This window comes from Oncorhynchus keta, chromosome 35 (genome assembly GCF_023373465.1).
Source record: "Oncorhynchus keta strain PuntledgeMale-10-30-2019 chromosome 35, Oket_V2, whole genome shotgun sequence".
Classification (NCBI taxonomy): Eukaryota; Metazoa; Chordata; class Actinopteri; order Salmoniformes; family Salmonidae; genus Oncorhynchus; species Oncorhynchus keta.
Genome location: NC_068455.1, coordinates 14,968,327 through 14,982,623, shown reverse-complemented (window position 1 = coordinate 14,982,623; position 14,297 = coordinate 14,968,327). Strand labels below are relative to the sequence as shown.

Below are 14,297 nucleotides of genomic sequence, written 5' to 3'. Positions count from 1 at the left end.
TTATCCCATCCTCACCTTGCCAACTCTCTTCCCCTCCACCGCTAATGCCTTCATCTTGGAGAAGTAGTGGTAGAAAGCCACAACATATGTGATGATGGACTTCTCATCTGGGTTCTCTGTGAACACATCTGTAATACAAACAGACAGTCAGAACTAGAAGATCACCTTGAGCTCAGCCCATGAAGACCTGAAAGGGCCGGTTTCCCGAACAGAGGGTTCTGGACTGAAAAGGATTTTCTACTGAGATCTTCCATTGACTATGCTTTTTAGTCCATGACTTTGCTTAATCTGGGTCCAGGAAACCGGTTCTTAGTTCGAGATGAGGGAACAGCACATTGTCACTCACCTTCAGGGTCTAACAGTTTTGCTACTCCAAGAGTCTGCTCTGCTACATTGAAGGCATTCTGAAGGTTATGGGTTGGATTGGACCTCTTCAGGCCACTATAGTCCACCAGGTCTGGCCTTGAGAGAGAGAGACATAACAATGAGGATCAGTTATAGAACCCATTGCCCTTCATGGTTTTGAGGTCTGGGGTCTGCCCACCAACCAAGATTTTTTTTTAAATGGGACAAACACCAAATTGAGACATTGCATACAGAATTCTGCAAAAATATCCTCGTATTATGTAAAACACCAAATAATGAATGCAGAGCAGAATTAGGCCGATACCCGCTAATGATCAACATCTAGAAAAGAGACGTTAAATTCTACAACCACCTAAAAGGAAGCGATTCCCAAACCTTCCATAACAAAGCCGTCACCTACAGATAAATTAATCTGGAGAACAGCCCCCTAAGCAAGCTGGTCCTGGGGCTAAATTCACAAACACAAACAGACCCTACAAAGACCCAGGACAGCATCACAATTAGACCCAACCAAATCATGAGAAAACAAAAAGATAATTACTTGACCCATTGAAAACAGAGGAAACTAGAATGCTATTTGGCCCTGAACAGAGATCACACAGTGGCAGAATATCTGACCACTGTGATTGACCCAAAATTAAGGAAATCTTTGACTATGTACAGACTCAGTGAGCATAGCCTTGCTATTGAGAAAGGCTGCCAAAGTCAGACCTGGCTCTTAAGAGAAGACAGGCTATGTGCACACTGCCCACAAAATGAGGTGGAAACTGAGTTGCACTTGCCCTAACCTCTTGCCAAATGTATCACCATATTAGAGAAACTTATTTCCCTCAGATTACACAGATCAATCACAGCAGCAAGACTTGTGACCTGAAAAGGGCAGCCAAGAAAGTGCAACCAGTGAAGAACAAACACTATTATAAATACAACCTATATTTATATTGATTTATTTTCCCTTTTGTAATTTAACTATTTGCACATCATTACAACACTGTATGTAGATATAATATGATATTTGAAATGTTTTTATTCTTTTGGAAATGTTGTAATTGTAATGTTGTTGTTTTTTCACTTTTGTTTATTATCTATTTCACTTGTTTTGGCGATGTAAACATGTTTTCCATGCCAGTAAAGCCATTCAATTGAATTAGAGCGAGAGAGAGAGCGAGATAAAGAAAGAGAGACAGACAGAGAGAGAGATAAAGAAAGAGAGAGAGAGACAGAGGGAGAGAGAGAGAGACAGAGAGTGTGACAGAGAGAGAGAGAGAGAGAGAGAGACAGAGAGAGAGAGAGAGACAGAGAGTGTGACAGAGAGAGAGAGAGAGAGAGAGAGAGAGAGAGAGAGAGAGAGAGAGAGAGAGACAGAGGGACAGAGGGAGAGAGAGACAGAGAGTGTGACAGAGAGGGGAGAGAGAGACAGAGAGTGTGAGAGAGAGAGAGAGAGAGAGAGAGAGAGAGAGAGAGAGAGAGAGAGAGAGAGAGAGAGAGAACATTGCTGTGGGGACTTGCTTCCATTCAGTCACAAGAGCATTAGAGAGGTCAGGCACTGATTTTAGGCGATTAGGCTTGGTCCGCAGTCGGCGTTATAATTCATCCCAAATGTGCTCAATTGGGTTGAGGTCAGTGCTCTGTGCAGGCCAGTCAAGTTCTTCCCCACTGATCTCGACAGACCATTTCTGTACAGATCTCACTTTGTACCCCAGGGGCATTGTCATGCTGAAACAATAAAGGGCCTTCCCCAAAGTGCTGCCACAAAGTTGGAAGCACAGAATAGTCTACAAAGTCATTGTATCCTGTAGCATTAAGATTTCTTTCACGGAACTAAGTTCGTTTGAGATTTACACCACTTCAGTCGATGCTCGGCATTAAGCATGGTGATCTTAGGCTTGTGTGCAGCTGCTCGGCAATTGAAACACATTTCATGAAGCTCCCGATGAACAGTTCTTGTGCTGCTGTTGCTCCAGAGGCAGTTTGGAACACGGTAGTGAGTGTTGCAACCGAGGACAAATTATATGTACACGCTACGTGCTTCAGCTCTCGGCGGTCCCATTCTATGAGCTTGTGTGGCCTACCACTTCGCGGCTGAGCTGTTGTTGCTCCTAGCCTTTTTCACTTCAAAATAACACTTACAGTTGACCAGGGCAGCTCCAGCAGGGCAGAAATTTGACGTGGCATCCTATGACGGTGCTACGTTGAAAGTCTGCTCTTCAGTAAGACCATTCTACTGACAATTTTTGTCTATGGAGATTGCATAGCTGTGTGCTTGATTTTATACACCTGTCAGCAACGGGTGTGGCTGAAACAGCCGAATCCACTAATTTGAATGGGTGTCCACATACCTTTGTATATTATATAGTGTATATGGTTCTGTTACAACCAGGTTGTAACCAATGGCATCATTCTGGCACAGCTATTGTGGATGATATGTGATTCTATCTTCTCTTACCGGTGTTTGTGTATGAGAGCGCTGAACGCCATTCCGTCTTTCCAACTGGTGGTGAAGTTGGTGATGTTTACGTTTGGATATCTGTAGAAACAGGACGGACAAAGAGTCAATGTCACGGACTGGCCTCAATCCAAAACGGATCCCAGTAGCTCACAGGACTAATAACATACACTGATCCCTAATGAACCTGGCTTTATCCAAGCAACCCTGATCATTGATCCTTTTGTGGTTCCAATGTCTCAGTGAGTGAGAGCATGGTGTTGGTAAGATCAGAGCTGTGGGTTCTACTGACCTGACAAAGAGTTGTGAAGGCCTATATGTTGAAGTGTTGTATATAGGGGATGGGGAGTAGCAATATTCTGTGTGTGGGCCTCTCATTTCTTTATGTGGGTTCTATTGTCACATGGGCCACCAAGTTTCTCTGTCAATACTGACAGTTTTTGGAAATTGCTTTGGATTAGTCTTTTTTTAGTCACCCGGCAGTCTTCATCTGGCACCAGAGTAGCAGAGCGTCCTTGGCTGTGCGGCTCTCCCGTTGAGTCCCGTCTGCCTGTCCCATCTCCACCACGATGTCTTGGATCTGTCGGACAGGGACAGGAGGGACAGAGAGTCAACTACAGTAATGAATATGGAATTTACACTAGACTAGATTGGTCTCCACGTAAGAACTAACAGACATAACACAACCTACATGTTGACGGACACCAAGACCGTTGTGGAGAGCGCACAACAACACCTATTCAACTCAAATCGTATTTGTCACATGTGCCGAATACAACAGGCTTGGAAGTGAAATGCTCAAAACCAACAAGGCAGCTAAAACATTTTTTTTATTCAACTATTAACTTTAAAAAAATAAAATATTAGGGAGTCTTTGACAATTTTATGGGCTTTCCTCTGACACCGCTTGGTATAGAGATCCTGGATGGCAGGAAGCTTGGCCCCAGTGATGTACTGGGCCGTACACACTACCCTCTGTAGTGCCTTGTGGTTGGAGGCCGAGCAGTTGCTATACCAAGCAGTGATGCAACCAGTCAGGATGATCTCGATGCTGCAGCTGTAGAACCTTTTGAGGATCTGAGGACCCATGACAAATCTTTTCAGTCTCCTGAGATAGGTTTTGTTGTGCCGTCTTCACGACTATCTTGGTGTGCTTGGACCGTGTTAGTTTGTTTGTGATGTGGACACCAAGGAACTTGAAGCTCTCAACCTGCTCCACTACAGCCTCGTCGATAAGAATGGGGGCGTGCTTGGTCCTCCTTCTCTAGTAGTCCCCCTCAGGACACTGAAGATTTGACATGGGTCCTCAGATCCTCAAAAAGTTATATAGCTGCACCATCAAGAGCATCCGGACTGGTTACATCACCACTTGGTATGGCAACTTCTTGGCATACGACCGCAAGGTGCTACAGAGGGTAGTGCATACGGCCAAGAATATCCCTGGAGCCAAGCAACCTGCCATCCAGGACCTCTATAACAGGCGGTGTCAGAGGAAGGCCCTAAAAAAAGATTTTGTTACTTACTAAAAAAAAAAATCTGCATTGTTGGTTAAGGGCTTGTAAGTAAGTATTTCACGGTAAGGTCTACCTGTTGTGTTCGGCGTATTTGACATGTGTCACGCCCTGACCATAGAGAGCCCTTGGTTCTCTATGGTGTAGTAGGTCAGGGCGTGACTAGGGGGTGATCTAGTATATTTATTTCTATGTTGGTGTGCTTGGTATGGTTCCCAATTAGAGGCATCTGGTAATCGTTGCCTCTAATTGGGGATCATATTTAGGTAGCCATTTCCCCACTGTATTTTGTGGGATCTTGTTTTGAGTTAGTGCATGTGGCACCTCTGATGTCACGGTTCGTTGTTTGTTTCTTTTTGTTTTGAAGTATCGCGTAAATAAATATGTGGAACTTTAATCACGCTGCACCTTGGTCCGTCTCTACACACAACCGTGACAACATGCAGTGTATAGTGTACATACTGTATATTTTAGAATGTGAGAATGTTTAGACATAAACTGCCTATTTCTTATTTTAGGCTGAAATATGAAGAGTATATTTTTATTAGTAATGAGGGTAAAACAAGTTAAAACAAGGTTTAAAAAAAAGAGGCTAATACTAGATCTAGTATCTAATTGAAACATTAGTTAAATTGATAGAGCGGGCCATGTTAAATCTGTAAATGATCAAGGTTACCATCTTCCCACCAACTACCAACACACTGTCAGTAATTAAAACAGGGATTCTATCTGTGAGACGAGGCTAAATTTAGCACCACTTTGCTTATCTTCTCCTCCGTTTGTTCTGACACTACGTAGGGATGCAGACAGAGGCTAGCTAGTCTACTCTTCCCTATTTTCTCCTCTCCTCCTTGATGGAGTGAATAATGCAGCAACTAGGCCATATTGTTTGAACTAGCAAAGCTAAAAATAACAGTACAATGTCAAATTAAAAATAAACACTGTATCAGCCTGTTAAAAAGAATCACTGTATCAGCCCAGATAAAAGAATGAAACAGACATGGTGTTTTGTTTGGGATGTTTTAACACCAGATAATGATGGCTGTTGGCTGAAACCAGACTGTATACAGCTCCAGGTAGAGGGGATTTATGTTCAATTCTAGTTCATTGTTCAACCACTGTTGTCTTTAGTGATTAGATCACCTAAGCTGGTGATCCCAGATCAGTTTGTGCTGTCTTGCCACCGGGACATAGAAGTTGGCTATAAAGCACAAACAGATCTGGGACCAGGCATGCACCAGGTGGTTTAAATTGAGGTCATTTTGTAACCTGTGTTGTTTAAGTGGTTAGTTAGAAGAAGAAGAATCCTAACTCACCTGGAATCTGAGAATGATGGTCCAGATGAGTCCCAGGATGAGGCGGTGGTTGCCGTCGACGATGTCGTGTGATCCCATATTCTCCAGGTGGACCCTCTGCTCCTTGAGGAACTGCAGGGCCTTGTCCACGTTCTCCAGACAGTGGATCCGCATACGGCCCTTAGTGGGCTTGGGCTGGAAGGAGGGAGAGAGGGAGATAATAGTGTGTGGCTATTTACAGTGCCTTTGGAAAGTATTCAGACCCCTTGACTTTTTCCACATTTTGTTACGTTAATATAAAAAAATCCTTAGCAATCTACACACAATACCCAATAATGAAAAAGCAAAAACAGGTTTAGACATTTTTGCAAATTAATAAAATATTAAAAACAGAAACACCTTATTTACATAAGTATGGAGACTTGAAATTGAGCTCAGGTGCATCCTGTTTCCATTGATCATCCTTGAGATGTTTCAACAACACGATTGGAGTCAACCTGTGGTCATTTCAATTGATTGGATATGATTTGGATCGGCACGGTCTATATAAGGTCCCACAGTTGACAGTGCATGTCAGAGCAAAAACCAAGCCATGAGGTTGAAGACATTGTCCGTAGAGCTCCGAGACAACATTGTGTCGAGGCACAGATCTGGGAAAGGGTACCAAAAAATGTCTACAGCATTGAAGGTCCCCAAGAACACAGTGGCCTCCATAATTATTAAAAGGAAGAAGGAACAACCATCTCTGCAGCACTCTACCAATCAAGCCAGATGGAAGCCACTCCTCGGTTAAAGGCACAAGACTCTCAGACCATGAGAAACAAGATTCTCTGATCTGATGAAACCAAGATTGAACTCTTTGGCCTGAATGTCAAGTGTCATGTCTGGAAGAAAACTGGCACCATCCCTACAGAATCATGCTGTGAGGATGTTTTTCAGCAGCAAGGACTGGGAGACTAGTCGGGATAGAGGCAAATATGAAAGGTGCAATGTACAGAGAGATCCTTGATAAAAACCTGCTCCAAAGCTCTTAGGACCTCAGACTGGGTGAATGTTCACCTTTAAACAGGACAACGACCCTCAGCACACATTCAAGACAACCCAGGAGTGGCTTCGGGACGAGTCTCTGAGTGGCCCAGCCAGAACCCGGACTTAACCCTGGTCGAACATCTCTGGAGAGACCTAAATATAGCTGTGCAGCAAAACTCCCCATCTAACCTGACAGAGCTTGAGGGGAGAAACTCCCCAAATACAGATGTGCCAAGCCTGTAGTGTCTTACCCAAGAAGACTGGAGGCTGTAATCGCTGCCAAAGGTGCTTCAACAAAGTACTGAGTAAAGAGTCTGAATATTTACGTAAATGTAATATTTCCGTTCCATTTCTAAAAAACTGTTTTTGCTTTGTCATCATGGGGTATTGTGGGTAGATTGATTAGGGGAAAAACTATTGAATTGATGTTAGAATAAGGCTGTAATGTAACAAAATGTGGAAGGAGGTCAAGGGGTCTGAATACTTGATAAATGTGACTGGAGTACTTCCACACTGATCTGGATCATCAGACCATTGTCATAACAGGGACAAAGAAAAGCTACAGAACGCACATACAATACATCATAAATGCACACTGTTCACCCACACACACTACACACACACACACACACACACACACACACACACACACCATAAATGCACACTGTTCACACACACATAAATGCACACTGTTCACACACACATACACACATACTACACACACACACATACAATACATCATAAATACACACACACACACACACAGACACTACACACACACATACTACACACACACACATGCACACACACACATACACACACACACACATACATCATAAATGCACACTGTACACACACATACTACACACACACATACAATACATCATAAATACACACACACACACACACACACACACACACACACACACACACACACACACACACACACACACACACACACACACACACACACACACACACACACACACACACACACACACACACACACACATCATAAATACACACTGTTCACACACACATACAATACATCATAAATACACACACACACATACAATACATCATAAATACACACACACACTACACACACATACAATACATCATAAATACACACTGTTCACACACACACACACACACACGTGTGTGAGTGCTTTTGGTGATAAGCTTAAGAAATTTGGATTGTCACCAAAAGCACTCAAAAACTTCTACAGATGTACAATCGAGAGCATCCTGTCAGGCTGTATCACCGCCTGGTACGGCAACTGCTCTGCCCACAACCATAAGGCTCTCCAGAGGATAGCGAGTTCTGCACAACGCATCACCGGGGGCAAACTACCTGCCCTCCAGGACACCTACACCACCCGATGTCACAGAAAGGCCATAAAGATCATCAAGGACAACAACCACCCGAGCCACTGCCTGTTCACCCCACTATCATCCAGAAGGCGAGGTCAGTACAGGTGCATCAAAGCAGGGACCGAGAGACTGAAAAACAGCTTCTATCTCAAGGCCATCAGACTGTTAAACAGCCACCACTAACATTGAGTGGCTGCTGCCAACACACTGACTCAACTCCAGCCACTTTAATAATGGAAATTGATGTAAAATATATCACTCGCCACTTTAAACAATGCTACTTAATATAATGTTTACATACCCTACATTACTCATCTCATATGTATATACTGTACTCGATACCATCTACTGCATCTTGCCTATGCCGTTCTGTACCATCACTCATTCATATATCTTTATGTACATATTCTTTATCCCTTTACACTTGTGTGTATTAGGTAGTAGTTTTGGAATTGTTAGCTAGATTACTCGTTGGTTATTACTGCATTGTCGGAACTAGAAGCACATGCATTTCGCTACACTCGCATTAACATCTGCTAACCATGTGTATGTGACAAATGCACGCACGCACACACACACACACACACACACACACACACACACACACACACACACACACACACACACACACACACACACACACACACACACACACACACACACACACTGTTCACACACACACACACACTCACACACACTACATCACACACATACACACACACACACACACACACGCACACACACACACACACACACACACACACACACACACACACACACACACACACACACACACACACACACACACACACACACACACACACATATAATACACACTGTTCACACACACACACACACACACACACACACACACTACATCATAAACACACACTGTTCACACACACACACACACATATACCCACACACTACACACATATACCCACGTACCAGTTTCTCTCCAGAGAGGAGCTCCAGTAGTTTGATGAGCATGCGTCCATCCCTGAGGTCCAGGTACAGGTCAGAGATACGGCAGCTGACCCGGGACAGGATGGAGTTGACCCACTTAGTGAAGGTCTTCTTCTGGACCGCCTCACGCTCATCTAGAGGAGGAGAATACAGGGAACTAGCTCAGATATCACCAGATTACACAGTAATAACGCAGCAATAACCTATTAGTTACTGCTTTACTTATTTGGGAATCATTCAAACAAACACCACTAGGCAGAACACTGTGGAGTGTATGATGTATGAAAATGTGTGTAAATGTGTGTGTGTAAGCTTGAGAATAGACATGAGAATCCACAAGGCCTTTGTAAGTAGTCTTTAAAGTACGATCCTACTCTGAGCGTAAGAATGTCAGCAGCACTGTGACTTATGTATTACCAACCTGGATTCATGGGTAGACGTATCATAGTAAATACAAATCCAGGACACTGAAATTAGTATGATATGTTACGTTTGGTATTGTATGTATTAATTTGTGGTAGCCCATCATCAATTTCGTATAATATGTTACGAATTGCAACTCATACAATATGTTGCGAATTTTCATAGGAGAACCCTTTGAAGAACCCTTTTGGTTCCACAGAGGGTTCTACATGGAACCCGAAAAGGTTCTACCTAGAACCAGAAAGGGTTCTCCTATGGGGATGGCCAAAGAACCCTTTTGGAACCCTTTTTTCTAAGAGCGTACGCCCATCCATCCACCCGACCAACCACCCTCCTTTCATTTTTGCCTTAATTAATTAACCTTCTGTCTTATGTACTGTATGTAACCATGCCAAACGTAACATATCATCGTAATTTGAGTGTCCTGGATTTTCGTTTACTATGTTACGTCTAATCTATGAGACCAGCCTGGGCTGACTACTACCCACCTGATGGCATTATGTCTCCCTACTGGTTAGCAGCAGGACTTCACAGTCACACATTAAAGCCTCCAACACTGCCTACGTCCCAAATGGCCCATTAGGGCTCTGGTCTAAAGAAGTGCACTACACAGGGAATAGGGTGCCATTTGGGATGAAGACACTGACAGATGTGCCTCCTACTGAACAACCAATATACATGTGCTTAAAGTAATTTCATTGTGCTGTATATGACTCAGTCAAGTGCAAATGTGTAAATGTGTGTGTGTGTGTATGCGTTTGTGCGTGCGTGCGTGCATGCGTGCGTGCGTGCGTGTGCGTGTGTGTATGCGTGCGTGTGCGTGTGTGTGTGGCCTGCTTGTGTTCCTTCCCCTAATGCTTGTACCATGTTTATCCCTGGTCCCAAATATAACAGTGCAAAATACTGCATCCTTAATGGCTTGTTCTATAAATGATTCAGGCCCTCAGGCTGTGGAGAACAGGGAGAGAGAGAGAAGAGAGAGAGAGAGGGGGAAGAAAGGAGAGATAGGGAAGAAAGGAGAGAGACCGAGAGAGAGAGAGGGAGAGATAGGGAAGAAAGGAGAGAGAGAGGGAAGAGAGAGAGGGAGAGAGAGCGAGAGAGAGAGAGAGAGAGGGAAGAGTGAGATGGAGCGAGAGAGAGAGAGAGAGAGGGAAGAGTGAGATGGAGCGAGAGAGAGAGAGAGGGAAGAGTGAGATGGAGCGAGACAGAGAGAGAGGGAAGAGTGAGATGGAGCGAGACAGAGAGAGAGGGAAGAGTGAGATGGAGAGAGACAGAGAGAGAGGGAAGAGTGAGATGGAGAGAGACAGAGAGAGAGGGAAGAGTGAGATGGAGAGAGACAGAGAGAGAGGGAAGAGTGAGATGGGGAGAGAGAAGGAGACAGGGAGGCGAGGGATATGAGGAGGGGAACACACAGAGAGGGAGAGAGAGAGAGAGATGGGGAAGAAAGGAGAGCGAGAGAGAGGGAAGAAAGGAGAGAGAGAGGAGAGAGAGCAGGATAGGGAAGAAATTATAGAGGGAAGAAAGGAGAGAGAGAGAGGAGAGAGAGAGAGGGAGAGATAGGGAAGAAAGGAGAGAGAGAGGGAAGAGTGAGATGGAGAGAGACCGAGAGAGAGAGAGGGAAGAGTAAGATGGAGAGAGACCGAGAGAGAGAGAGAAGAGTGAGATGGAGAGTGAGATGAGAGAGAAAGAGAGGGGAGAGAGAGGATACAAAAATATAGAGAGAGAGGATACAGAGAGAGAGGATACAGAGAGAGAGAGGATACAGAGAGAGAGAGAGAGAGAGAGAGGGAGAGAGAGAGGATACAGAGAGACAGAGATGAGAGAGAAAGAGAGGATACAGAGAGAGAGAGAGAGAGAGAGAGCTAGAGAGAGAGAGAGAGAGAGATGATACAGAGAGGAGAGAGAGAGAGAGAGGATACAGAGAGAGGAGAGAGAGAGGATACAGAGAGAGAGAGAGAGGATACAGAGAGGAGAGAGAGAGAGGATACAGAGAGAGAGAGGATACAGATACAGAGAGAGAGAGGATACAGAGAGAGAGAGGATACAGAGAGGATACAGAGAGAGAGAGAGAGAGAGAGAGAGAGAGAGAGAGAGAGAGAGAGAGAGAGAGGATACAGAGAGAGAGAGAGAGAGAGAGAGAGGATACAGAGAGAGAGAGAGAGAGGATACAGAGAGAGAGAGAGAGGATACAGAGAGAGAGAGGATACAGAGAGGATACAGAGAGAGAGAGAGAGGATACAGAGAGAGAGAGAGAGGATACAGAGAGAGAGAGAGGATACAGAGAGAGAGGATACAGAGAGAGAGGATACAGAGAGAGAGAGAGAGAGAGAGAGAGGATACAGAGAGAGAGAGGATACAGAGAGAGAGGAGAGAGAGAGAGAGAGAGAGAGAGAGAGGATACAGAGAGAGAGGATACAGAGAGAGAGGATACAGAGAGAGAGGATACAGAGAGGATACAGAGAGAGAGAGAGGGGATACAGAGAGAGAGAGAGAGGATACAGAGAGAGAGAGACAGAGAGAGAGATAGAGAGAGAGGATACAGAGAGAGAGAGGAGAGAGGATACAGAGAGGATACAGAGAGGATACAGAGAGAGAGAGAGAGAGAGAGAGGATACAGAGAGGATACAGAGAGGATACAGAGAGAGAGGATACAGAGAGAGAGGATACAGAGAGGATACAGAGAGAGAGGATAGAGAGAGGATACAGAGAGGATACAGAGAGAGAGGATACAGAGAGGATACAGAGAGAGAGGATACAGAGAGGATACAGAGAGGATACAGAGAGAGAGGATACAGAGAGGATACAGAGAGAGAGAAGAGAGGATACAGAGTGAGGGTACAGAGAGAGAGAGAGGAGAGAGAGAGACAGAGAGAGACAGAGAGAGACAGAGAGAGGTAACCCAGAGAAGAAGGGAGACATGCAACTAAAGGAGAGGGCAAGGTGAATGACATAAAAAGGGGTAGCCTGTATCATTGCTCTCTTATCTATTCTATGCATTGTGAAAATGTAACACATCTTTCATCTATGACCATGTTATACATTCCTGTACTCCATAAGAGACTAGGCAGTGTCGTTAAATTAGTCATGTCCCATTCTGTCTCCTCACTGGTAAATAACAAAGAGCTACGGCACACACTGCCTACTGCACAACATCCATGTGGAACCTCCCCAAAATCATTTCAAAAGTAATGACAGTTAAAACATGCAAAAACAACGGCATCATCTGCGTCCCAAATAGCACCCTACAAAGTGCACTACTTCAGACCAGAGCCCTATGACACCCTATTCCCTACGTCGTGCACTAATTTTGACCCGTAGCGATCCTTAGGGATATGTGGCATCGTCCTCCCAGCCAGACCAAGGCTGTCTCAGTACAACAACAAGGCTGAATAATACTCTGGTGTGTTTGAGTGTACACACTCTCCAGGCTGGCATCGTCCTCCCAGCCAGACCAAGGCTGTCTCAGTACAACAACAAGGCTGAATAATACTCTGGTGTGTTTGACATGCTGCTACTCCTCCCTGGTCTCCAGACCCGTCCACTCTCTGACTCCAGTGAGCGACAGCCACAAGCCACATGACTTAAAATGATGCTGATGGATTTTCCCTTTACTCAGCCAGAGAGTCAGAGAGAGCCAGAGTGCCAGAGAAAGTTAGAGAGAGCCAGAGAGCCAGAAAGAGCCAGAGAGCCAGAGATTCAGAGAGAGCCAGAGAGAGCCAGAGCCAGGCGGTTTTCCCACAGCCCTGCCTGGCAGTCCCACTGAGCACCAGCTGCCCAGGCTTCTAGCCTGCGTCGTAGTGGCATGGACCTTGGGGGCAGGCAGGACTGGTTGTGTAACCTACAGGTATAGTTTTGGCAGCCAGAACCAAATCTACCGTGTGCACTTATGTAACAGTTAATAGTCTGTCACCAGAGCCTATAGCAGCCTCTGCACCGTGGCGCAACACAAGACCTTAACACAGAGAATACAACACAAGAACACACAGAGAATACAACAACACACAGAGAATACAACAAAACAACACACAGAGAATACAACAACACACAGAGAATACAACAAAACAACACACAGAGAATATAGCAAAACAACACACAGAGAATACAGCAAAACAACACACAGAGAATACAGCACAACAACACACAGAGAATACAGCAAAACAACACACAGAGAATATAACACAACAACACACAGAAAATATAACACAACAACACACAGAGAATACAGCAAAACAACACACAGAGAATATAGCAAAACAACACACAGAGAATACAACACAACAACACACAGAGAATATAGCAAAACAACACACAGAGAATATAGCAAAACAACACACAGAGAATACAACACAACAACACACAGAGAATACAGCAAAACAACACACAGAGAATACAGCAAAACAACACACATAGAATACAGCAAAACAACACACAGAAAATATAACACAACAACACACAGAGAATATAGCAAAACTACAACACAAAAACACAGCACAACCCAACACAACTACAACACAACACAACTACAGCATAACACAACTCACAACATGCCATCTAACAGACAGAGGACACAATACAACCCAACCCAACTACAACCCATTACAACTACAACCCAACTACAACCCATTACAACTACAACCCAACACAACTACAGCACAACTACAACCCATTACAACTACAACCCAGCTCAACTCGGCTTAACTCAACACAACATCTAACAGACAGAAGGCACAACACAACAAAGGATCTACAGAAGTCAGGACAGAGACATTAACAAAACCTTATATAACCGTGGGTACCGTGGCTAACCATGGCTAATCATGGTGTCATGACGTTGGCCTCTGGGGGTAGGTTTATGACAGTCATAAATACCTCTCCCCCCCCCCCCTT

At 44.5% G+C, this 14,297-nt stretch overlaps 1 protein-coding gene across 3 annotated transcripts in view; it reads right to left on the bottom strand.

The window, feature by feature from the left end:
- The window catches only part of LOC118369049 (spectrin beta chain, erythrocytic-like), a 98,172-nt gene that overhangs the window by 60,478 nt on the left and 23,397 nt on the right, over nucleotides 1-14,297 (bottom strand). For all 3 annotated transcript variants that reach the window (XM_052496626.1, XM_052496627.1, XM_052496625.1), the window contains 6 exons: nucleotides 8,970-9,121; nucleotides 5,640-5,813; nucleotides 3,289-3,392; nucleotides 2,813-2,893; nucleotides 347-462; nucleotides 16-128 (listed from right to left, as the gene is read on the bottom strand). In XM_052496626.1, the coding sequence (XP_052352586.1) occupies nucleotides 16-128; nucleotides 347-462; nucleotides 2,813-2,893; nucleotides 3,289-3,392; nucleotides 5,640-5,813; nucleotides 8,970-9,121 (740 nt within the window). The remainder of the gene's footprint in view (nucleotides 1-15; nucleotides 129-346; nucleotides 463-2,812; nucleotides 2,894-3,288; nucleotides 3,393-5,639; nucleotides 5,814-8,969; nucleotides 9,122-14,297) is intronic.